This window comes from Chrysemys picta, chromosome 13 (genome assembly GCF_011386835.1).
Source record: "Chrysemys picta bellii isolate R12L10 chromosome 13, ASM1138683v2, whole genome shotgun sequence".
NCBI classification, from domain to species: Eukaryota; Metazoa; Chordata; order Testudines; family Emydidae; genus Chrysemys; species Chrysemys picta.
In genome coordinates this window covers 5,174,751-5,201,338 of record NC_088803.1, presented here as the reverse complement: position 1 = coordinate 5,201,338, position 26,588 = coordinate 5,174,751, and the positions used below count along the sequence as shown (strand labels likewise).

Genomic DNA, 26,588 nt, shown 5'->3' with positions numbered 1-26,588 from the left:
CAGTTCTCAGATCTACCACATACTCCCTCTGTCACCTTGGGGAAGCCACGTCATCTTTCCAGGCCTCAGTTTCCCCATGTGTTCAATGAGGGTAATGTTGCTCACTTCACACTAGAGAGCTGAGGAGGGCTGGACTCAGGTTGTGAGGTGCTTGGGGAATATTTGTGCCTTGTAAAGGACCAGAGTCTCCTGTCAGCATCACTCGCACAAACCCAGAGCTATTCCACCGGAGTTGCTCCAGGTTTACACTGGAAGAGCCGAGGTCCGAATCCCATTTCTCGTGTTTTTTGCCCAGCGCTAGGACACCCCTGCACAATGGAAAGTGAAAGGCAGAGAGAAGGTCTGCGACCGGCCCAAGGTCCCACAGCAGCTGGGAATAAACCTGAGTCCTGACTCCTTTCCAGTGAATTGACCACTGGGCCATACAGCCACTGGGCCATAGAAGGAGGTGGATAGACGGATGTGGGTTGATCAGTGACATGGTTTTCTGATTTCCCCCTTTTGATGGTTTCTCTTATATTCTCTTTATCTTTCCAGCAAAATCCACCCCCCCGTCCGTCTTCCCCCTGGTTCCCTGCTGCACCCAGACTGGCAGTGCTCCCCCGGACACAAGCCTGGCCTGCCTCGTAACTGGCTATTTACCATCACCAGTGAACATCAAGTGGAATTCTGGCAAAGTGACCCAGGGGGTCAAGGATTTCCCAGAGGTGACGATGAGCGACGGGCTCCACACCCGGAGCAGCCTGCTGATCCTCCCTGACTGGTCCCGGCAGGGCGACACCTACCAGTGCGATGTGACGCATCCAGGCACAGCAAAGACAGTGTCGAAGACGTTCCCTCGGGAATGTAAGACATGCGGTGGGGGAGGACGGGACAGCCAGGCTGAGATTTTCAAAGGGCCTAGCGGGTCTGGGAGCCAGTTAATGTTAATCCACATCCTGTAGGTGCCTCTGGAAAAATCTCACTCTGAACGACTGGGGAAAGTTTGGCCCAGTGTTGAAACACGCTGAGCCCTGGTGCTTTGTCACTGCAGAACTCCTGCCCCCAGCGCCCCCTCCATGGACCCCCGAACGAGGAAAACCTTCGGGTGAAAGGCACCCCTGGGCAGAGACCTATGTTCCACTAAGGGGGAGAGTTTTCAGCCCTGCCTAAAGGATTTAGGCACCTGGTTCCCGTGGAAAGTTGGAATGCAAACCCCTTAGGCACCTTGGGAAATCTTAGACACGCAGCTGGGCTGAAGTGGCACCTAAGCCCCATGCTGGCCCTTCTGTACAGGGGAAAACTTCGGCTCACCGCCTAACTCCCTCCCCCTCTCCCTCACCCAAACCCAACAAGGTGGGTTTTTTTCTAGCGCTGGGAGGACTGTAGGGTTAGCGCTCTCTCTGGAAGGGGACTGGGGATCTACAGACAGTGACACTGGACTGTGTTTTCCCCTCTCTCTGCTCTCAGCGTGTGGTTCGACAAGGCCCCCCGAGGTTCACCTGCTGGCCCCCACCTGCGAGGACAGCTCCACAGAGAGCCAGCTGGAGCTGATTTGCCTCCTCCTGAGCTTCAAACCCGGCAAAGCCGACGTGAAATGGCTGGTGAATGGAAAGGAGAGCAGCCCCCCCACCCCGGCCTTTTCCTCTGCAATGGGCACAGACGGCTTCTACATGGGGCAGAGCCGCATGAACGTCACCAAGCAGAGCTGGGAGAAGGGGGACGTCTACACCTGTCAAGTGACCCACCCAGCTGTGGGAACAGAGCTCTCCATGCACAACACCAGCAAGTGCTTGGGTGAGGGGCTACGCCCGTGCATGGCAGGGAGGGGGGGTGGAGAGTTACTCAGAAACCAGCCCTGCCTAAGGGTAGGTGGGACTGCACCTTGACACCAGTGTGATGGGAGACATAGGAGTACCGTAGAGAAACTGGTACTGTAGGTGGATGGGAAGAGAAAGAGATACAATGGCTGGATGGATGGGATGGAGACTATGAGTGTTCTGATGGAGGTGGATGGATAGATTAGATTAGATTAGATTTCAATAGTCTTTTTCTGCCTTTCCACATTATTTGAACTGGTCAATGACATCTCTTTGCATTTCTCAGCCTGCCTCAGAAGCTCACTTGACCCAACCATCTACTTAACCAAACCCTCCTATGAAGACGTCATCAAAAATTCTGGTCACGTTGCCTGTCTAGTTCTGGGCTATGACTTAGCAGCCAGCAGAATCGCATGGAAAGTGGATGGGCAAGTCAGCTCCGCGGCGAAGACAGAACCCCTCAAGATGAACAGCAACGGGACCACCAGCCTGGTCAGTTCTCACCCTGTGTCGCTGGCACAATGGGGACAAAGCACCAAATTTACCTGCAAAGTGACCACACCCTGTTCTGGAGAACTAACCCAGGACATAACCATGAGCAATACAGGTGAGTAGCCCTGGCATCTCAAAGGGAAAGGCAAACTCCAGTCTCTGTTAATTGGGATTAGAGGGTGAAACTCACCCTGCAGAAGTCCTAGGCAGCCTTTATGTCCCAGTTAAACCGCCCAAGTAGGACTTTAGCGGAACCTAGTTCCTCAGCACAAGGGTGTATTGCATGTGTAATTAGTATTTCCCCCATGAATCTCTCATTCTCAATCTCGCATTAATTTCCACGTGCACAGTTTCCCCAGTATTCCCTGCCTTACCATTAAATTCCAGCTCCTCCAAGAATTTCACTCCCTCGGCTCCCTGGGATCCGGGGATGTGGCCTGTTAGGGACTTAATGCCCTATTTGTGACTCTGTTCGGATGTGTGTATGTACCTCTTACCTCTGGAAATCATGCTGTTGCTTATCGCCCGCCATCTGGCCTTTCAGGGCTATTTCTGGTGAGACTCTCTAATAGTGTCCAGTGGAGTTAGGTGCCCAAATCCCATTGAAATACCCAAGGTGTCCAAGTCCTTAAGGCAGCCTTTGAAAATCTCAGTCGTGTTGAATTTTGCTGTGAGCGTTTGAAGGAGGGAAGTGGCTCCATCTGAGTGAGAAAATGGGTTGGTGAACCAATGTCATGATGATGCATGGTGAAGACTTGGGTGAAGAGGAGATAGTGTGGTTCAAGGTTTGGGGTGAGGGTTCAGGTTTGGGATGCAGGACTAGCTCAAAGCACCATATCCGTCTGTGTTACTGTAAAACCAAGCTGAGGATAACAATCTTGATGATGATCTCAAAGGAGACGAAGATGATGTTGATGACAATGAAGAAGGAAATGAAGATGCTGAAGGAGAAAAAGAGAAAGAACGTTAGAAGGCTGAAGGAGATGATGAAGATAAAGAGGAAGAGGATGATAATGAAGGCGTTGATCTGAGGAAGATGAAGATAAAGAGGAAGGAAGTGATTATGAAGACAAGGGAGGTGAAGAAGATGAATATGATGATGGTGATGAAGACGAAAATGAAGATGATGTTAAGTTGTTGCCGTTTAAGGTTGAGGATGTGGAAGGTCACTGTGCATTCTGTGGGGAAGGCTTGGGAGTTCAGTTGAGTGTTTGGGTGAAGATCCAGGATCTCTGAGTTTCAAGGGAGATGATGCTCAATGGTTGGGTTTTTATTTTGCCTGGTCTAGCTGCACACATATCCTGAACAACTGCCCTCCCTGGCCCCTTCACACAGTGATAGCTGCTGGATCCAAGTCCTTTACTTAGCCGTGCAAACCAAGTCTTCTTCTTCTCTTCCCCCTCTTCCTTTTCATTTAGGCATCAAGAAGAAGGAGCCCTCAGTCACCGTCTCCCAAGCCTACCATGAAGACATCTCCGGGAACAGAGTCTCCTTGACTCTCATCTGCGAAGCTAGTGGCTTTTACCCTGAAGAGATCAGCATCTCATGGTTGAAGAACAACTCCCCAGAACTCAAGTCTAGTTACAACAATGGCCCTGTGTCAGGAAGTGCCATTTTCTCTGCCTACAGCATCCTGAAGGTTGAGCAAAGTCAAGGAGACGGAAATTACACCTGCGTGGTGCATCACCCGGCCATGCAAGAGCCCAAGAGTGTTGTGGAAAAGGTGTCCCTGGGTAAGTGGATTCTCAGAGTGAGGTATTAATTTGGGGATGTCCACTACGTGTTCTTATCCCATCCAACCAATGGCATGAACAACTGCATGACTCCATGTGATCCCTGGTGGGAGGGGGAGGCAATGATGGATTTCTACCTCCATTATGATGCCGTCTTTGGTGAAACGAAGAACTGCACGTTTTATTGCAACCTGAGCTGGGTGGGGAACGCCCCCTCCACTCCAGTGTGGGAGAGTTCCCTGAATTCCCAAGGCATTATCCAGTCTGAAATGCCCCAACTAATGGGGATCCCAATCCACCCCTGGATGAGATGATTCCACAGCTTCACAGACCCCATCATCACTGAAGGAAGTGCAGGAAAACTGTCCTAATTGCAAAAGGGAATTTAAGGGAGGGTGCAGAATGTAATCTCATTGGGCTGTGATTTGGCCAAGACATTGGGATGGACACTCTTGCTCTTGGGGAAAGTTCACGGATGTCTTTCATGGCAGGGAGGTGGTTTCTTTCCTTCTTAACCATGGATCCGTTGGGCAGTTGTTTGTCTCACACTTGGACATGGATTCACATGGTGGCAGAGTCACAGTTTTGTTCTTATGGTTTCTTCTAATCCTTAAATTTGGTGTCGGCACATTAGGAATGTCTTCATGGATCTGCAGCCATGAGAGGCAGCCAATTAAAATCTGTTCTCAAGGAAAAGATGAGCTGGGGTGGGGCAGATTCCATATCGGATTCAGAAGCCGACAAATTAATGCAAACAAAGGAGAGAAACCTCTCAGCTCCATTGCCCCACAGTGGGGCTTGGGCATCCATATGAATCTGGAATCCCAGCTCCAGCAGCATCCACTTTACAAACATGAGCGACACCATGCATATCCTTCACACAACCTTCAATGGAGGACATTGTCCCCAGGTGCCAGGGCTCCAATCAGTCTGGGCTCCCCTACTTAGATTTTTAAAGGGATTCAAGCTCTCCCCTTCCCCATCGGCTTGCAGTGGGAGCTGGTGGACTCATGCCCTGAGGGACCTTGGCAGAGCATGGTTCTGAAATATAAATGGCCCTTCTGCCTGTGCAGGGGGTAGGGGTTTAGGGAATACAAGTTCTGTCCTGAGCTGTGGCTGCCGTGTGGGGTTTAGTGGTTAGATTGGGGGGGTCTGGGTGCCAGGCATGACCATGGGCAGGTCATTTGTCCTCTGTGTCCCAGCTGCCATCTCTGGGAAATGGGGATAATTATGCTGAGCTCAGGAGCGTCATTTAATTCATGAATTTCAGGCAAGAAGTACCCTGAGTTTAGCAACCATGGCAGGTCTGTCCCCAGCCATGTTTTCTGCAATGGGGCTTTCTCCCAACAAAGCTGGAGTCCTTCAGATTTGCTCCTGGGTTCCAGAGACCCAAATAATCATAATGGGACCCAGGAATCCCAGTCCCTTGATTGGCTGGAAAATCTCAGCCGTTGTTCCCACTGCTCCATAAAATGAGGGTCCCGCCCCTTTCACCAGGGAACCCAGTGGCCTATTTACAAGTCCAATGACCCTCAGCCCCTTTCCCAAACAGCCCCTGGGCTTTGCACCCCTGAGAGAGAGGCACTCAGTTACCACCTGGTGCCTGTTGAAATATTTGCTCAGCCCAGCCCTCAACGTTGCCTCCTGCCCCCAACCAGGTATCAGCAACTGTAATCGACACCCTCTGGAGGTCTCTCTCCTTCCCCCTTCGCTGGAGGACCTCTACATAGCACAGAATGCCACCATCAGTTGTTTGGTGAGTGGCATGGAGACCCCCGGCAGCCTGGAGGTCTCCTGGAACCGGGGTAGTGGGGGCCTGTTGGCCGTAGTCTCCAGGGAACCGGTGCTGCAGGAAGATGGCACCTACAGTGCAACCAGCATCCTGCGGGTGTGCGTGGAGGAGTGGCAGGCGGGGGAGGAGTTCACCTGCACCGTGAAGCACCAAGACATCCCGTCGGCCATTGTCAAGACCATCCGCAAGAGTCACAGTAAGAACTCAGCCTTTCCCCTGTAGGGGGCGCCAGCTCCAATCCGGCTCCTGAATTCTATCCATGGGTCTGGGAGGGGAGTGGGGGGGTCTAGTGGGACATAGCAGGGTGATGAGGGTGGGGGATGGTAGCCAGGACTCCTGGGTCCCAACCCTTAGCATTAACCCCTCGCTGTTTTTCATGGCAGTGGTCTCCCTCCGGGCCCCTTCTGTCTACATCTCCCCTCCTTACGCTGAGGAGCTGTCTCTCCGGGAATCAGCCACCATCACCTGCCTGGCCTCCGGCTTCCAGCCCAGAGAGATCCTGGTGACATGGACCCAGCAGGACCGGCCCGTGCCCCAGGAAGCCTACACCAACATCGGCCCCATCCGGGAGGCTGGGGAGGAGGAGCTCTACTTCATCTACAGCAAACTCAATGTCTTGGCATCCGAATGGGAACGGGGGGACACCTACGCCTGCGTGGTGGGGCACGAGGGTCTGCCCATGACCTTCATCCACCGGAGCGTGGACAAATCCTCCGGTAAACCCACCGCCGTCAATGTCTCTGTGATCTTGTCCGACACCGACGTCACCTGCTACTGAGGAACAGAGGCCCATGGGCTCCTCAGGGCGTATCTGAGAGGCCACGAAACCTCGTGGGGTCTGGGATTCCTCTTCGCCTGTGTGTAAAGCTGTGGTAGCTCTGGAGTACAGAGCCTGGCTGTGTGTGGAATATGCCCCAATAAAAATGCAACGTGCTAGAGTTTGTGATGAAGCGTGTGTCTTCTGGCAGAGACTGTCTCTGTGTCTTATCTACCCACCCATGCCTCCTCCCACAATATCTAGATGGATCCATCCACCCTTCTTTCTTTCTCTCTAGCCATCCTCCTTTCCTTATGGATTGTCTCCATCAATTCATCCTTCCACAGGATCCATCCATCCATCCATTCATCCATCCATCCATCCATCCTACCCTCTGTAGAACCTGTGTCTTTGATTCTACCATATCCATCCATCCATACATGCAAAATTATGCAGTGTCCTCTCTGCATCCATCCATCCTCATGCAGTGTCATGTTCCTACCTGTCCATCCCTCTGCAGTGAGTTGCCATCCATCCATTATTATTCATGATAGTGCAGCTCCTAGATGTCCTGACTGAGGTTAGGGCCCCATTGGATGGGCGCTGCACGAACACACATAGAGCAAACGTCCTGGGACCAAGGAGCTGATAGTCTAAGCAGAGAGAGGCTGGGAGGGGATATTTTGGCACAAAGGGATTAAAGTTGGGACACTAAAAAGGAGTGAGACGCCCAATTTCCACTGCAATTGTGAGTTTATTTTACGGGCACCTAATATCCTAAGAGTCCTTTAAAGACCGCAGCCTAAGTGGCTTGTCTCTGGTCACACTGCAGGTCAGTGGGAGAGGTGGGAATCGAGCCCCGATCCCCCATCTCCAAGACTTGTTGGTTAACCATTGCACCTGTCTAGCAATGTAGCCCTTGCCACTCTGGCGTCAGAACTCCTCGGAGATGCGTCCTCACCTGACCACATAAGGTGCAGAGGCAGAGCCCCCAGGAACCTGGTGTTATGTCTGCAGGGAGCTAGGCGGAAGGGTGAGACTGAGTTAGGAGCCTCCATTCCCACCAGCTCTGTCCCTGGATGTATGACCATGGGGTGGTGTGCAGGAGAAGTGATTTCACCTCTGTGTACGGGGTTAGGGGGACCAATACTGGAATATAGCATTCAGTTTGGGAGTCAACATGCAGTGACAGTCAGAAAAGGTAACAATGGTAGGAACCATTAGGAAAGGGACAGACAATAAAACAGAAAATCTCATAATGCCACCTATAAATCCATGGTATGTTCACAGCTTGAATACTGCATGCAATTCTGATCGCCCCATCTCAAGAAAGACGTATTAGAAATGGAGAAGGTACAGAGAAATGGGAGAAAATTGATCATGGGGAGGGAACAGTTTCCGTATGAGGAGAGATTAGAAAGGCTGGGACTTTTCATCTTAGAAATGAAATGATTAAGGGGGAATATGATAAAGGTCTCTAAAATCATGACTGGTGTGGAGAAAGCAAATAAGGAAGTGTTATGTTCCCCTTCAGATAACACAAGAACCAGAGGTCACCCAATGAAATTAAATGGCAGCTGGTTTAAAACAAACACAAGGAAGGACTTCTTCACACAACAGAGTCAACCCATGGAACTAGTTGTCAGGGGATGTTGTGATGGCAAAAAATATAGCTGGGTTCAAAAAAGAATTAGAGAAGTTCATGGAGGAGACGTCTATCAAAGGCTATTAGCCAAGATGGTCAGGGACGCAGCCCTAAGCTCTTGTTGTCCCTAAGGCTCTGCCTGTCATAGGCTGGTACTGTACGACAGCAGATGGATGACTCAGTAATTGCCCTGATCTGGTTATTCCCTCTGATACCTCTGGCATCAGCCACTGTTGGAAGACAGGATACTGGGGTAGATGGACCATTGGTCCCATGCACTGTGGCCATTCTCTGGTCCAATATTCAAACAGACGTTTGAAAAATTGGAGAGGGTGCAAAAGAGAGCTAGAAAAATGACTAGAGGGCTGGAGAAAATGCCTTCCAGTGAGAGATAGGAGCAGAGGAATTGGCTGAAAGAGACATTCAGGAGATGGCTTCATTGATATATATAAGTACCTCCCTGGGGAGAAAGTACCAGGCAGTAAAGGTCTGTAACTTAGTCTAGAAAGGCTGAAGAGGAGCCGATGGCTGGAAGTTAAACCTAGACAGATACAAATGTAGAATAAAGCACTTTGGGTGGATCAGGGTTGTGCTGACACTGCAGATACAGTCTACCGGACTGTCCTGGGCCTCACCACAATGCAGCCCAATTGCCAGCGTCTAAGCGGCAGCCCTTGGGTTCTGGGCTGTGTGGTCTAATGGGCCGAGACAATACAGCGACCCACGAGCACAGAGCGGTATGGCCTAGTGCCCAGGGTCAATATATTAGCCCTCGAGTGCAGGGTTTTGTTTCCTAGGGGGTAGAGTCAATATAGCGGCCCTTGAGTGCAGGGGAGCGTGGCCTAGGAGTCAGAGTGAATAGAGAGGCCCTCAAATGCAGGGGAGTGTAGTGTAATGGCCAAACCCAGGGGCCATCACCAGAGGGGTGGTGCCCAGGGTAGGGGGACATGAGCCCACCTGACTCTACCAGGTCCTGACCCAGGGCCCTAGCAGTGGTGGAGTGGTCCACCACTGGGTCAGCGGGGAATCATAGACTCAAAGGTCTGGAAGGGACCTTGAGAGCTCATCTAGTCCAGTCCCCTGCACTCATGGCAGGACTAAATATTATCTAGACCATCCCTGACAGGTATTTGTCTAACCTGCTCTTAAAAATCTCCAATGATGGATATTCCACAACCTCCCTAGGCAATTTATTCCAGTGGTTACCCACCCTGACAGGAAGGTTTTTCTAGTGTCCAACCTACAGCTCCCTTGCTGCAATTGAAGCCCATTGCTTCTTGTCCTATCCTCACAGGTTAAGGAGAACAATTTTTCTCCCTCCTCCTTGTAACAACCTTTTATGTACTTGAAAACTGTTATCATGTCCTCGCTCAGTCTTCTCTTTTCCAGACTAAGCAAACACAGGTTTTAATCTTCCCTCATAGGTCACGTTTTCTAGACCTTTAATCATTTTTGTTTCTCTTCTCTGACTTTCTACAATTTGTCCACATCTTTCCTGAAATGTGGCGCCCAGAACTGGACACAATACTCTAGTTGAGGCCTTATCATGTGGAGTAGTACAGAAGAATTACTTCTTCTGTCTTGCTTACAACAGTCCTGCTAATACATCCCAGAATGATGTTCGGTTTTTTTGCAACACTGTTAAACTGCTGACTCATAATTAACTTGTGATCCACTATGACCCCCAGATCCCTTCCTGCTGTACTCCTTCCTAGGCAGTCATTTCCCATTCTGTATGTGTGCAACTGATTGTTCCTTCCTAAGTGGAGCACTTTGCATTTTTCCTTATTGAATTTCATCCTATTTACTTCAGACCATTTCTCCAGTTTGTCTAGATCAATTTGAATTTTATTCCTATCCTCCAAGGCACTTGTAATCCCTTCCAGTTTGGTATGATCTGCAAACTTTATAAGTGTACTCTCTATGCCATTATCTAAATCATTGATGAATATATTGAACAGAACCGGACCCAGAACTGATCCCTGTGGGACCCCACTCATTATGCCCTTCCAGCATGACTGTGAACCACTGATAACTACTCTCTGGGAATGAAGTATCAAAGGGGTAGCCATGTTAGTCTTGATCTGTAAAAGCAGCAAAAAGTCCGGTGGCACCTTATAGACTAACAGACGCATTGGAGCATGAGCTTTCGTGGGTGAATAAGAAGAAGTGGGTATTCACCCACGAAAGCTCATGCTCCAATACGTCTGTTAGTCTATAAGGTGCCACAGGACTCTTTGCTGTTCTCTGGGAATGGTTTTCCAACCAGTTATGCACCCATCTTATAGTAGCTCTGTCAAGGCTGCTTCCCCACTCTGAACTTTAGGGTACAGATGTCGGGGCCTGCATGAAAACTTCTAAGCTTAACTACCAGCTTAGATCTGGTCCGCTGCCACCACTCCCAATGTGCTAATTCCCTTCCCTGGGTAGCCTTGAGAGACTCTTCACCAATTCCCTGGTGAATACAGATCCAAACCCCTTGGATCTTAAAACAAGGAGAAATTAACCATCCCCCCTCCTCTCTCCCACCAACTCCTGGTGAATCAAGATCCAACCCCCTTGGATCTAAAAAAACAGGGAAAATCAATCAGGTTCTTAAAAAGAAGGCTTTTAATTAAAGAAAAAGGTAAAAATCATCTCTGTAAAATCAGGATGGGAAAATAACTTTACAGGGTAATCAAACTTAAAGAGCCCAGAGGACCCCCCTCTAGTCTTAGGTTCAAAGTTACAGCAAACAGAGGTAAACACCCTAGTAAAAGGTACATTTATAAGTTGAGAAAAACAAAGATAAAACTAATACGCCTTGTCTGGCTGTACTTACAAGTTTGAAATATGAGAGACTTGTCCAGAAAGACTTGGAGAGCATGGATTGATGTCCGGTTCCTCTCAGTCCCAAGGGCGAACAACTCCCAAAACAAAACAAAAGCCTCCCCCTCTCCCAAGATTTGAAAGTATCTTGTCCCCTTATTGGTCCTTTGGGTCGGGTGTCAGCCAGGTTACCTGAGCTTCTTAACCCTTTATAGGTAAAACGATTTTGGAGTCTCTGGCCAGGAGGGATTTTATAGTATTGTACACAGGAGGGCTGTTACCCTTCCCTTTATAGTTATGACAAGCTCCATCTAGGTTGCATTTCCATAGTTTGTTTATGAGAAGGTCATGCAATCCAGTATCAAAAGCCTTACTAAAATCAATATATACCAAATCTACCACTTTCCCCCCATCCACAAAGCTTGTTACCCTGTCAAAGAAAGCTATCAGTTTGGTTTGACACGATTTGTTCTTGACAAATCCATGCTGTTACTTATCACCTTATTTTCTTCTACATGTTTGCAAATTGATTGCTTAATTATGTGTTCCATTATCTTTCCGGATACAGAAGTTAAGCTGATTGGTCTGTAATTCCCTGGGTTGTCCTTATTTTCATTTTTATAGATGGGCACTATATTTGCCCTTTTCCAGTCTTCTGGAATCTCTCCCATCTCCCATGACTTTTCAAAGATAATCGCTAATGGCCCAGATATCTCCTTAGTCAGCTTCTTGAGTATTCTAGGATGCATTTTTATCAGCCCCTGATGATTTGAAGCCAACTAACTTATCTAAGTAATTTTTAACTTGTTCTTTTCCTATTTTAGCCTCTGATCCTACCTCATTTTCACTGGCATTCACTATGTTAGACGTCCAATCGCCACACACCTTGTTGGTGAAAACCGAAACAGAGACGTCATTAAGCACCTCTGCCATTTCCACATATTCTGTTATTTTTTTCCTCCCCTCATTGCAACACTGGAACATGCTGACCTTACACGGGTGGGAGATACCACTCCCTCCACCTCCCTGGGTCACTTCCGACCGGGCTTCCTGAAGCTGCAGTCCATATCACGTCGGGGTCTCCGGGCTCCTCGGCGCAGGTAATTCCCTGGGACTCCAACTCCAGCTGTCAGCTGTAGGCAACAGGTCTCTGGTGTGTGTCTCTAGATCTCTGCCTTCCTCAGGCAAGGGCTGTAATGGCCCCTGGGCTGGAGCCTCGACTGAGTCCTTCCTCCTTGGCAGTCAGTGCAGACTGAGCTGGGCTGCTCTTCTTTACACCAGCACAGCATGTGGAGCGTGCTTAGCATGGTCTGAGGGGCAGGACTTCCTCCCCCACTAGGGTGGGATTAACCCTGTCTTGGCTAGTGCGGGTTTGCACACCCCGTGACAGGCACAAAATCTGGAAGGGAACCATTGGAATGAACTTCCAGTGGAAGCGGTGGAGTCTCCATCTCAAGATCTGTACATCCAGCCTGGGGCCCATTGCTCCCGATAAAGACAAGTCATTGGGCTCCATAGAGGGGTAGCTGGGTGAGATTCTCAGGCCTGTGGTATACAGGAGGTCAGGCTCATTGCTGTAATGGTCCCTTCTTGCCTTAAGATCTACAAAAGCACCAGTCAAGGTTTCAGAGCTAGGAAGGTCACTTCAATTATCCACCACCGAACTCTATGGCCCAGGCCATAGAGTGCGCTGGTGAGTGAATTAAGATTTCAGTTGGTACATCCAGACAGCTGAGGCCTCTCATGCCAGCCCTTTGAGTAACAAGGAGTATACGAAGTTGAGGAGACTCCAGGCCATTTCCCAGTAGGCGTTCCTGCTGTTGACAAGACACATGGATGGGCTCAGGGAATGCTGGGCTGTGAGTCCTTCCAACTCTTGGGAATGGTTTCCCAATGGAGCCCAGGCTGGTGGTGAATGAAAGAGGCTCCTACTGAGTGGTATCCCTTGTTGGATGAGTTGGGAGGGGTCTTTACTCAGTCCCCATGACACAACAATACAGACGGCTCAAGGAATTAGAAATGGGCCATGGAGACGTCTGCCTACAGGGACTGAGGTCACTGCTGTGTGATGGTGGCAGTCGCTCCAAGTGAGAAATCAGTTGGGGGCCATCACTTCTGTTTCCAGCATCCTGACAACATGGGGCAGCTCAGGGTGTTGGTGATGGGGTGGTGTCAAGGCTGTATCCCCACTTTGAACTTTAGGGTACAAATGTAGGGGCCTGCATGAAAACTTCTAAGCTTAACTACCAGCTTAGGTCTGGTCCGCTGCCACCATCCCAATGGATTCCCTCCCTGGGAAGCCTTGAGAAACCTTTCACCAATTCCCTGGTGAATACAGATCCAAACCCCTTGGATCTTAAAACAAGGAGAAATTAACCATTCCCCTCCTTCCTCCCACCAACTCCTGGTGAATACAGTTCCAACCCCTCTGGGATCTTAAAGCAAGGAGAAATTAACCATCCCCCCTCCTTCCTCCCACCAACTCCTGGTGAATACAGATCCAACCCCCTTGGATCTAAAACAAGGAAAAATCAATCAGGTTCTTAAAAAGAAGGCTTTTAATTAAAGAAAAAGGTAAAAATCATCTCTGTAAAATCAGGATGGAAAATAACTTTACAGGGTAATCAAACTTAAAGAGCCCAGAGGAATCCCCTCTAGTCTTAGGTTCAAAGTTACAGCAAACAAAGATAAACACTCTAGTAAAAGGTACATTTACAAGTTGAGAAAACAAAGGAAAACTAACACGCCTTGCCTGGCTATTTACTTACAAGTTTGAAATAGGAGAGACTTGTTTAGAAAGATGTGGAGAACCTGGATTGATGTCTGGTCCCTCTCAGTCCCGAGAGCGAACGAACTCTCAAACAAAGAGCACACACAAAAGCCTTCCCCCCACCAAGATTTGAAAGTATCTTGTCCCCTTATTGGTCCTTTAGGTCAGATGCCAGCCAGGTTACCTGAGCTTCTTAACCCTTTACAGGGAAAAGGATTTTGGAGTCTCTGGCCAGGAGGGATTTTATAGTACTGTACACAGGACAGCTGTTACCCTTCCCTTTATAGTTATGACAGGTGGCCATGCCTTTCCCCCTTTTGTAGGTGTTGCCCAAATGTAGTGATGGGCGGCAGATCTTCCCCCTTCTCAGAGCATGGGTTGCAATGGAATCCAAGCGGGTAGTAGCTTAAAAGTTGTTCCCATCAGCTGGCCTGTAATTAGGTGTATGACAATCATGTGAAGAGGTCTCCACTGAGTTTGGGACCCCAATGTGCTAGGAGTTGCACACACGTAGAGTAAGAGACAGTCTCTGCCCAGAAGAGTTCAATGTCCAAACAGAGAAAGGGTGTGAAGGGAAACTGAGGCACAGAGAGGGGAGGTGAATTGCCTGAGGTCCTGCAAGGTAAATGATAGAGCTGGGAATAGACCCATGGGGGTCCTGAGTCCCATCCTAGTGCTCTGTTCATTGGACCACACTCCCTCTGGGATGGTGCGAGTTGGGGGAGGTCTCAGAACAGCTCAGTGGGTAAATTCCCCAGGTCCCCAAAATAGGGACTTTTGGTGGTGGGGGAATTGGTGCCTCTGCTGTCCGGGAACCGGTCCCAGCACGGCTCAAGCTGGCATTGACTGGGAAGATGCTGCTGTTTGATGGGTGTCCATGGCCCCATTGAGTTATGCATTGGCAGGTCTCAGCCCAGTTCCCTGGCTGGCCAAGGGAGGGGGAGAACATGCTCGGGTTGGGGCATGTCGTGCCGCTGGCTGGGGTTTGTAAAGGAGCCAAAGGGCGTTAAATTTGATGGAAGTTGGGGGCTGAAATCCCTGAGGCTGCTCTGAGAATTGCAGCCTGTGACGGGGGGTCTCCACCTGCAGCCTGCCGGTCTCTCCTGGCCGGGAACCCTCTGTCTCTGGCCCTGGACAGGAACTCCTGCCACGAGTGCAGATCGGAGCTCCCTGCTGGGCCCACTCAGCTCCTTGGCTTAACGAAGAGGCCTCTCTAACCGGCCCGTTTATCTCATCCCCAGCTCCTCACTGCCTGGTGGAGGACCCCGGCGTCTACGTTGAAGGAGGAGAGGAGGAATCTGACAGTCTCTGGACACCTGTTGCCTTCATTGCTCTCTTCCTGCTCAGCCTGTTGTACAGCGCCGGCGTCACGCTGGCTAAGGTAATAGCCACAGCTACCTTCATGGTCACGCTTCACTGCTTCTAGCAATAACCAGCGCTCAGTAATCTACCCCCCCATCAGCCACCAACCATCCTCGGGAACTACTCAGTCACCCACACTCAGTGATGAAATTCAATAAAGAGAAATGCAAAGTATTCCACTTAGGAACGAACAACCAGTAGCACACATACAGAATGGGAAATGACTGCCTAGGAAGGAGTACTGCTGAAAGGGATCTGGGGGTCATAGCGGTAAATATGAATCAACAATGTAATACTGTCGGAAAAAAAAAACCAAATTCTGGGATGTATTAGCAGGAGTGTTGTAAGGAAAACACGAGAAGTAATTCTTCCGCTCTGCTCCGCACTGATATGGCCTCAGCTGGAGTCTTGTGTCCAGTTCTGGGCACCACATTTCAGGAAAGATGTGGAAAAATTGACAAAAGGCCATAGGAGAGCAAGAAAAATCATTTAAGGGCTTGAAAACGAGCTGTGAGGGAAGATTGAAAGAACTGGGTTTGTTTAGTCTGGAGAAGTGAAGACTGGGGTAGCCGGGGCGGGGGAATGACATGATAACATTTTTGAAATACATAAAAGGTTGTTGCAAAAAGGAGGATGAAATATTGTACTCGTTATCCTCTGAGGATAGGACAAGAAGCAATGGGCTTAAATTGCAGCAAGGTCAGTTTAGGTTGGACACTGGAAAAATCTTCCTACCTGTCAGGCTGGGTAAATACTGGAACAAATTGCCCAGGGAGGTTGTGGAGCCTCCATTGTTGGAGGTTTTTAGGAACAGGTTAGACAAGGAATCAGGAACCTTTGGCACGTGGCTCACCAGGGTAAGCACCCTAGTGGGCCGGGTTGGTTTGTTTACCTGCCGCGTCGGCAGGTTCGGGCGATTGCAGCTCCCACTGGACGCGGTTCGCAGCTCCAGGCCAATGGGGGCTGTGGGAGAGGGATGTGCCGGCTGCAGCTTCCTGCCATCCCCATTGGCCTGGCAGCTAAACAAACCGGCCCGGCCCGCCAGGGTGCTTACCCTGGCGAGCCGCGTGCCAAAGGTTGCCGATCCCTGGGTTATACAAATACCTGTCAGGGATGCAGGGCTGGCTCTAGGTTTTTTCCCGCCCCAAGCAAAAAAATTTTTGCCCCCCCCCCCCTTTTTTTTTTTTGGCTTTTACACGTTTGCACTTTGCAATGTTGTTTTGTTTGTTTGACTGGGTGCGGTACTGATGCAGCATTGGGCAACGACTGCATCTGAATCTGCTTGAGCCGGGTGTATCTGCCTGAATTTCTTATTGAGACAGAGGAGCTGAAAAGCCCCATGGGCCACTAGAGCGCCGGAGTAACTCGTGTGCCTGGGATATGTGCGGAGGGGAAATACAGACTAGAGAGGGACATTTCCAGAGGCTTAAATCCCCGCGTGCTTTGCTGCCCCGTGTCACGCCTGGGTCTCTTGAGGGAAGGCTGCGGGGTTGTGCAGCCGCGGTCGGAGGCTGAGCGAGAGCCTCAACAGGGGACAGTTATCTCCTGAGACAGCCCTGGGCTTTCCTGGGCACGCTCCGTAGTTCAGTCTTACTAGGAGCTGGGCTGCTGCTTCGGAGCGCTTTCTGCTCCTTTCCCTCCTTTCAAATGAGCCTGACGTTCCCCAGATCATTCCCTGACACGGGTGAGGAGCGCGCTGGAGAATTGCCTGCTGTCCGACGGGGGCTAATCCCGACACGGCCACTTGATCAGAGGTCGGGTCATTATCCTTAAAAAGTTGTGCCTGAATGAAAGGATTTCTCCCGGCTCAGATTCGTTCCCAAGGGGGCGGGGGGGAGAGAAGAAGGGGGAAGCCGGGCGAACCCTTGAAGGGGTATTTCATGGCGCTCTCTCCCGGGGCGCAGGGCCAGCTCTAGGTTTTTGCCACCCCAAGCAAAAAAGTTTGGCTGCCCCCCCCACCCCAGACCTGGGCTCTGCCCCCCACCCGCACCCTCTGCCACCCCAACGCTGGGCTCCCCTCCACCAGTGCTGACTCCGCCCGCTCCCCCCTCGCCTCCAGCCGGTCCAGCGCTGGCAGGGTCAGGATAAGCAGCGGGGCTCCCGGGCCGTGCCTCAGCCCGGGATCCCTCCAGCTCGGGCTCCCACCTCCAGGACCGGCCAGACCCGGGAGGGCAGAGCCGGGGGACTGCCTGGCAGAGGGCTGAGGAGCCGGGGCAGGGCAGCCTGAGAGGGAGCAGAGACCCGGAGAGCGGGACACAGGCCCCGCACAGCAGCGCCCCAGGCACCGGTCCCCTCTATGGCCCCACTGCTGCTGCTGCTCCTGGCCGCCCTGCCGCAGTCCCTGGGCGGCTCGGGACACTTTGCCCAGCTCCGCTGCGGTGCTAGGGGGGCGGCCGCCCTGCGGCACCTGCAGGCAGCTCCATGCACCCCACGGGGCGGCCCCCAGCCCGAGTGTCCCCCGCTCAGAGCCTGCCCGGCCCAGCCACAAGGTGCGGGCGCTGCTCCCCCGCGGCATGAACCACAGCAGCCCCAAGGCGCCCCCCGCGCACGATGTGCTGCTGCTGCCAGGGCTTTTGCCGTCCCAAGGAACAACAACAACAAAAAAAGGGCTGGCCGGTATACCGCCCCTGAAAATGTGCCGCCCCAAGCACCTGCTTGGTTTGCTGGTGCCTGGAGCCGGCCCTGGAGGGATGGACTAGTTATTACTTAGTCCAGCCTCACGGCAGGAGATGGGACTAGGTGACCTCCCGAGGTCTCTCCCTGTCACATATGTCTAGGAATTTATGGTTGTCAGAGGCTAAAACCAATGTCAGGAATTAGAGCCCAGGTTTAGGAACAGGTTACCTGGAGAGAGGACAGCCTGGGTCCAGGACAGGAGCCGGGCTGGAGCCAGACAGGAGCCGGGCTGGACCGAGACGGGAACAAGGCAGGAGCAGGGCTGGAACAATCCGACACAGCCGCTGTCACAGCCCTGGGGAAATACTTTGGGCAACGGCTGAAGTTCTGCTGGGTTATGAGCCGGTCTGCTGACTCTGCCCAGCAATCAGGGCGGAGCCGATCAGGCAGCTACAGGCCGGGGGCGCGCGTCAGGTCGCCTGGGACTGGCTCTGCTGCCAGCCCTGATTCCTCACCGTGAGCAAGGATCAATCAGAGATAATCAGGAATGATTACTTGTTAATAATCCACCACCCGTCATCACTAATTAATGAGTTCCCATCAGAGTTGCTATGGCAGTGATCAATAAATGAATCAACAGTCTATTATCAATTCCAATCATTTATCACTGAGAAATCAGTAATCAGGGATTGGCTGTCTCTGGTCAGTACCTAGTGATCTGTAATTAATGCTGAATAGCCATTAATCTGCAATGAATTATCAATAATCAACACTCACAGATCAGTAATTCATGTTAAACAATCAAGGCTCAAGCACCAACCATCAATAAAGTGCTAGGAATTATCAACTGATAATAATCACTTATCAATAATCAGCAATTAATGATCAACGACCAAAAATGAATGATCACTAATTCAGAAGCCAGAACAAATGTTCATGGAGCAAGGATCAATGAGCGTCAATCACTAACCACTCCGCCATGATCATTAAGGATCAGTCGTGGGGCCCAGATGCACAAGGCCCATAGGAGCCTGTGAAGCCGGTTCTGTGGCGGGGACATGGTGCAATAGCCTGGAACCAGAAGCCGAATCGGCTTAGACAGCTGTGGTTCCAGGGAGTTGGTGTGCGGCACCCGCTGGGCGGTGGCCGTTCCCTGAGGCGGTTTGACAAGGCTGGTGTCTCTGTCTGGAAGTTGAGCTCCAGCTTAACCCAGACATCCTGGCAGGACGCAGGCGTGGCTGGGCGAGGTCCATGGCCCATGCTATGCAGCAGGACAGGCTGGATGGTCCCACCGGTCTCTTCTGGCCTTGCTCTCCCAGCGTAGGATGCTGGGTGTGAGCCCAACGCCGGGTCCAACGGTACCAGCTGAACCCCTCTGCTCTCTGTGTCCCACAGGTGTGGTGAGTGCCCGGCTCCAGGCTCCTAGGAGGTGGCCAGCACTGCTTCGTCCTCTTCATTCCCTCCCTTCATCTTCAGCCCTCCCAGGCTCCTGCCCTCTCTCCGGACACCTGGAGGGACCATGTTCCACGGCAGCTCAGAGGGCGCGACAACGGCCGCTGAAGTGTCTGAGCTCAGCAGAGCCCAGAGCAGGGAGGGCAGAGTCCTTCCTCATACGTCCCTGTGAGGCAGCCCACGCTGGAGCTTGAACTCAGCCCCGTGCCCCTCAATCCTCCACCCCCGTTCCATAGCAGACACTGGATTTCCGTGTGTGTGTGTGTGTGTGTGTGTGTGTGTGCGCACATCTGTGTCCCAAGCTCGGGTCAACCTGGACTCTGGCGAAGGAGAAGAGTCTCATTGGCTCCTTTCTTTAACTTGCAACTTACACAGGAATTTTGTGTTTGATCCAAAATAAAATGAGTTCAAAATTGGTAGCTGCATTTCAGGGTGGTTTTGGGGGATTTAACCAAGGAGAACGCTACTCACTGTATGTCTCAGTGCCCTGGTATCTATCTATGCATCCGTCCATCCTCATACATACACATCCATTTCTTTCTTTCTTTCTTTCTTTCTTTCTTTCTTTCTTTCTTTCTTTCTTTCTTTCTTTCTTTCTTTCTCACACATGCCTCTGTATCTGATCAGTGGCTTTCCCTGCCCCAGAGATCTCCCCTTCCTGCCCCTCTGTCCCAGCCTGTATAGGTTGAGGGACGAAGCCCCAGCTCTCTGGGTTTGTAGCTAGGCCCCCTATCTACGAATGGGGCCAGTTCAGTGGGCGTCCATCATTTTATTCTCCATGACCGGAGGCTCCCCCTACAGACACGACATGCCCCTCTGGAGGGCGTCAGGGGTCCCTGAAAGTCAGGGATGGAGGTTATGAATGCGATGCAGCCTGATTTGTATATTTATTTATTTATTTATTGTCTCTCAGTGCACACAACAAAAGTCTCACACACACACCACACACAAAAATCCCAACGAAGAGCTAAATATGCAAAATACAGCATGACAGACACAACTCTGGCTATGGTCCTGCCCCAGGGCAGGTGGCTGTCTGGCGCAGGGGGCGGGGAAGGGACATGGGGCCTTTCCCCTCTACGGGGTGCTGGCTCTGATCCAGCCCCAGAGCTCAGGAGCCCTGTTGGGCTCAGGAGGGTGGGATTTGGGAGAGGGGTTGTTTCCTCACTAGGGTCGCTGGTTCCCTGCATGACACGAGTTGTCTGGTCTCAGCCAAGCTCCCAGCAGGGCTGATTAGGCCATGTGGGGTGAGCTTCTCGCTCCCCCCAGGGGAGTCTCCCAGAGGCACAGCACTGGTGGGGGGCAGCTGTGGGACTCAGGGTGGTGTCGCCAATGGAGCCGGGAGTCCTGGCCCCTTGTCTCTGGGCGGATGGGGGCAGCGGCCCCTACACCACGCGCTGGATCACGTTCTTGTACTCAGGGCTTCTCACCTTTTTCAGCTGTACCATGGTGGAGAAAAACCACTTTACCTGCAGGGGACAGAGAGAGCAAGGGTGAGAGGGGTCAGCGCTGGGGGGAGCTGCTCTGTCTGTCTGTCATTCCTTCCTGCTTTTATGTCTGTGTCTCATTCATTCAGTCTCTGTCTTATTCACCCATTCTTCCTTCTCCTTCATTCTTCTCTTCTTTCTTTCCCTTCTATGCTGCCCTCTACTGTGCTAAACTCATTCTTTCCTTCGTTCCTACGTTCGTTCTCTCTCTCTCACCTTGAACAGGGTCACGGTGGCGCTGTAGCACACGCTCAAGAGGAAGAGGGTGATGAAGACCGAGATGCTGGACCAGAGGCCGTCTAGCTCCTCATCCTCGTCCTCGCTGCAAAATTCACCTGACACGATCACCTCTGTTGGGGAGAGAGAAAGAGATGTCAACTCCGACTCAGCCACTGGGACAGATAGAGCTTGGACTGTGCGTCCAACACCAACCCGCCTATCCCCTTCTCTACCCATCCTTCCGTCCCTCCACCATTCCCGCTCCAGACACCCCCAGCCATCCTAAACCACACACCGCTCCACCCATCCATTTCTAGATACGACCATCCATCCATAACCACACACCGCTCCACCCATCCATTTCTAGATACAACCATCCATCCATAACCACACACCCCTCTACCCATCCATTTCTAGATACAACCATCCATCCATGACCACAAACCCCTTTACCCATCCATTTCTCGATACAACCATCCATCCCTGACTGCACACCCTCCACCCATCCATCTCTAGATACATCCATCCATCCACACACACCCCTCCATCTATCCATCCATGACCACACACCCCTTCATCTATCCATCTCTAGATACAACCATCCATCCATCCCCACTCACCCCTCCACCAATCCATCCATGACCACACACCCCTCCATCTATCTATCTCTAGATATAACCATCCATCCATCCCCACACACCCCTCCACCAATCGATCCATGACCACACACCCCTCCATCTATCTATCTCTAGATATAACCATCCATCCCCACACACCCCTCCACCAATCCATCCATGACCACACACCCCTCCATCTATCTATCTCTAGATATAACCATCCATCCATCCCCACACACCCTTCCACCAATCCATCCATGACCACACACCTCTCCATCTATCTATCTCTAGATATAACCATCCATCCATCCCCACACACCCCTCCACCTATCTATCTCTAGATATAACCATCCATCCATCCCCACACACCCCTCCACCTATCTATCTCTAGATATAACCATCCATCCATCCCCACTCACCCCTCCACCTATCTATCTCTAGATAAAACCCTCCATTCATCCAACCGTCCATTCCACACATCTTCACTTGCTTTCTCCCTTTGCACACCCTCTATCTCCCTCCGTTCCCACAAGAGAGGTGGCTCAGGATCCCTTAGAGGGTAAATCCATAGGGGTGTGCGAGGTGCTGGGATGCAGCCGCAACAGGGGAGCCCCCTAAAGACCAGGATGGATGGATCTCACGCGTGTACCTCTATGACCCTGATCCCAATGTACCTAAACACTCAGGAGTCATTTCTGATGGAACGCAGCCACCTCTGGGCCTGTTTATTTAGGGCTCCCTTGGGTGGCACTGGGACAGTGGCATCTGGTGGCTGTTTATAGAGCTGGTCTCTGGGCTGGCACTGAGATGTGGCCCCCTTTGGTGTGGGACACGGGCTGTTTAGATAGGGACCCCTTGCCCAAATGCCAAGCTGTAGCTGGCATGGGGTCTGCTGGTCACTGTTGCTTTGATGAACAGCCATGAGTAATTTAATGACGGGGAGGCTCAGGTTTATCTCTCAGAGGAAAGATGGTTTCCCCTGTAGCACAGCGCCCCCCAGCATAGCAGTGAGGGCATTGAGGTCAGCTCTGACTGTGAGGGAAGAACACCCCATATTGAGCCCACTGCCGTGCTCCCTGCAGGGGTGCATGGCTTCTGGATGAAGCAGGCCTCACTCCCAACGTAAAGGGGGTTCCGAGGATTTGGTTGGAGTTGGTAGCTGCTTCTTAGACGTGGGTGAGGTATCCCCATATAAACTGACTCCTGCATACCCCACCCCAGAGTCAGACATATCTCAGTGCTGGGTGAGGGGTCCATGTATAAACAGCCCCCATGTTCCACCCCAGAGGGGACACAACTCAGCACGGGGTGAGAGATTCCTGTAACACCTGTCCCCGAGACGGCTGCATCTTAGAGCTGGCTGCGAGTGGAGGGAGAAGTGGCTGCCTCTGGGTGCATGTTTGTGTCTCTCTGTGTTGTGTGTCTCTCTGTGTGTATAAACATGACAGCCCAGGTGGCAGGGTCCCTGGGTCATGCCAAGTTACATATGTGTCCATCTGTACCAGATTTCTCTCTCTCTCTCTCTCAGCAACCCCCGAAGTCTTCTACTCTGTGTGCCCCTCCCCGCTAGCAACTGCACTGCCCCAGGATAACAGCCCTACCACTGCCACTGCTGGCTACCCACCCTTTGGCACCATGTGCAGAGCACTGTGCTTGGCACTGGAGTCTTCAAGCCCTGCACTCACCCATCCAGCCCTGGGGCTGAGACACACACATGTGTGCAGGTGCCCTGTGGGGCTGCGTAGGAGACAGGGCTCATGTGTGGGGGCATAGGGGTATCTGCATCCTCTGTCCCACCCCACTGCCTGGGGCCCCCTATGCCACCCGAGCTAGTGAGACTTTAGCTGAACCCTTGCTTAGTGTCTGCTCCACATAACAGCCCTACTACTGCTGCTGCTTTGCGAGCACTGGGTGCCAGGAGCTGATCCCTGCTGTGGGGTGTTTGCTGTATGTTGCCCTATCACCCCCTCCCCAGCTACCACAGAGGGTCGGGGGTGGAGGGAGACCCCTTAGCCTCCTAGCCAGCAGGGGAGGTGTGTGTAGGGGGTCAGGGAATTTGAATTGCCCTCCCTCCACTGATTCTGTCTGGAAACTCTCCCTGCTCCTCTCTGGGGTGGGATGGGATGTGGGGTAAATGTTGACCCTGACACAGCGCCCCTCTGGTTCTAGCCAGACCTTGGTCTAGAGGACCTTGCCTCAGTAGGATCCTAGGGATTGCTTAGCCATCCATCCATCCTTCCTCATCCATAAACAGCCATCCATTCCTATATCTTCCATCCATCCCTCCTGACCTGTACCGTCCATCCATCCTTGCTCATCCCTAACCATCCAGCCACCCTCATCTGTATCTTCCGTCATCCATACGGATCTGTACCCATCCATCCATTCTTGTTCCTAACCATCCATCCAATGTCCCATCCATCTGTCCATCTGTCCATCCTCATCCCTCACCGTCCATCCATGCAACCCCATCCACTTAATCTATCTATCCCTTTCAGTATTCATCTACCCCTATCCTTCCATCACCATCGGTACCCATTGACACTCATCCATTCATTGCCATCCATCCTTTCCCAAATATATGTAGACAGCCATTATCATATTTCCCCATCCTTTCATCCCCATCTATCACTCACTCACTATGTGTAAGAAACCCTTCATCCATCCACCTGCCGATCCCCATCGGTACCAATTCAGTGCCATATGTAACTACCAATCCACCACCATTCATTTATACATCCATTCATCCCCATCTCCACCCATCCATCTATCACAGTCCATCCATTTATCCATCCATCAATCAATCCTTCAGAAAGTGTACCCATCCAACATTTGCCATCCATCCATCTATACCCCCCCCCATACACACCACTCTATCCATCCATACATCCCCCAACACACCTCTCTATCCATCCATCCACCCATCTGCAGATCCCCAGACATTTTTTCTATCCCTCTGCATCTATTTATCCATTGGCATCCACCCTCTTTGAACCATCCAACCATCATTCCCTGTGTGTAGTGCAGTCTAGTTTCAGGCACACTGGGTGGGACACTCAGGACACCTGGATTCTGTTTCTAGCTCTGTCATTGATATGCTGGGTAATTTTGGGCAGGTCCCTTCCCCTCTTGGTACCTCTGTTCTCCTCCTCTTTCTCTATTTAGGCTGTGAGAAGGACTATATCCTGCTGTCTGTGCTGTGCCCATCTCAAGAGGGTCCTGGTCTCAGTTGGGGGTATAGGGGTTACTTTAATCCAAATAATGATCTCCCTATTTCTCTCTTCCTCCTTGTGATATCTCTTGGTGTATTAGTCCTGCAATCTGAAGTATATATCCATCTAACCATCTCTCTGAACACCTGGCCTTCCAGCTGAGATTGGCTTGAATGTGTCTGTTCCTCTGCAGTATGTATTGTGTAACTGTGCATCTACCCCCTCTCTCCATCACTGTGTCCATGGTGTATATGTACTTGTGCAGGCATTCATCCTTTCTTCCATGGCATGGGCCCACATATCTACCCATCCTTCCTTCCATGGCATGGACCCACATATCTACCCATCCTTCCTTCCATGGCATGGACCCACATATCTACCTATCCTTCCTTCCTATGGCATCTACTCATATTTCCTTTCATGGCATCTATCCATGTATCTACCTATCCATCCATGGTATATATGTATCCACCCATACAGGATCTGGGAATTGGCATCCCCAGTCTTATAGGATCTCAGTTTCTCCCTGCCTGCAACCTGGGACCTCGTCCACCTTGGGCGACCCACAGATTTCACCCAGTCGCACCAGAATGAAGAGACCTGGGGGTAAGCTCAGACTAGTTCCATTTATTCACTTGTCATTGAGGGCACAGAGATTATTTACAGGAAGCTGTACTGGACAGTGCTAGCAGTGGGGCTGGGAGGAGCCGTCTTCATTTACCAGAGACTTTGCTGACACTGCGTTGGGTGAACTTCAACGAGAGGGCTTCGTGGATGACCATGCAGGTGTAGGTGTCCCCGCTGTTCCAGCTGGCCTTGCTGACTTTCAGCTTGCTGTAGAGGAAGAAGTTTGAGTCGCCGGCTTCGTCCTTCATGGGCGGAGTGGTGATATAGTTGGTCTCATTTTCACCTTCATGGTTCTTCATCCACTGCACTGAGATGTCCTCGGGGAAGAAGCCCCGCACCAGGCAGGTGAGGCTGACGGAGTCTCCTTTGCTGATCAGCTCCTGGTTGTGGGGGCGCAGGAGGTAGACGCCCGGGGCAGAGTTCTTGCCTTTGGTGGGTGGGGATGGAGGACACAGATGAGCCATGCACATTACTCAGCTGGGGCACATATGGAGAAGGATGGTGTGTGTGTGTGTGTGTGTGAGGGTAGGAACATCCCCTCTCTCCTCCAGGATGGAGGGGCTGGGGACTGGGAGATGGTATCTCTGGAGCACAATTTGAGGGTGGGGATTTAGGGATGCAAAGGGACCCAGGGCCAGGATCCCAGGTTGTTGGGGGTTGGGTCTTCCCCTTAAGGAGCATCCCTCCCTGCTGGGGATTGGGATAGGGGAGTCTCTCCCCTTAGGGACCCTGCTCTCCTCCTACCTGGCTTCTTGGAGATGGATTTGATGAGGGGCGAGGGAAGGTCCGAGTGCTCCACTTTGCAGGTGAAGGTCTCTCCAGCCTCCCAGTCGCGGGTGAAGATGGGCATGGAGCTGGAGGCGGTGAAGGTGCCATTGAAATGCTCAGCGAGGGTTAGGGGATCAGGGACAACAGCTCCTGGCTTCTCCCGGGACCAGACCACCTCAAGTCCAGAGTCGCTAGGCAGGTTGACCACCAGGCAGGTGAGCATGGGGCTCTGGGCCACGTACAGGGCGGCAGGAGACGGGGGCACCAGGAAGACCTGGATGTTGCTGGGAGACGTCGTTTCTTCTGGGGATGGGAGAGCCTGGGTCAGCCACTAGGCCTGGTCTCCCCTGCCCAAACCCATCCTGGTCCCCCCTCACTCCTTGTCCTCTACAAAGCCCAGCCCAGTCTCACATGCTCCCCTCCCCCCTCGAT

At 51.7% G+C, this 26,588-nt stretch overlaps 4 gene segments (V, D, J or C); 1 reads left to right on the top strand and 3 right to left on the bottom strand.

The window, feature by feature from the left end:
• Window positions 1-26,588, bottom strand: part of LOC101948672 (immunoglobulin heavy constant epsilon-like) — a 375,427-nt gene that overhangs the window by 162,963 nt on the left and 185,876 nt on the right.
• LOC101947277 (immunoglobulin heavy constant gamma 2-like) overlaps window positions 1-26,588 on the bottom strand; it is a 193,920-nt gene that overhangs the window by 85,108 nt on the left and 82,224 nt on the right.
• Window positions 577-6,724, top strand: LOC112061611 (Ig heavy chain C region-like). The segment is given in 6 exon segments: window positions 577-846; window positions 1,450-1,776; window positions 2,086-2,406; window positions 3,710-4,024; window positions 5,683-6,012; window positions 6,200-6,724. Coding segments are annotated over 6 exon segments (1,821 nt in total).
• LOC101946746 (immunoglobulin heavy constant epsilon-like) overlaps window positions 25,371-26,588 on the bottom strand; it is a 253,341-nt gene continuing 252,123 nt past the window's right edge. Inside the window, 2 exon segments of the C gene segment in view lie at window positions 25,371-25,815; window positions 26,133-26,459. Coding sequence covers window positions 25,475-25,815; window positions 26,133-26,459 — 668 coding nt within the window.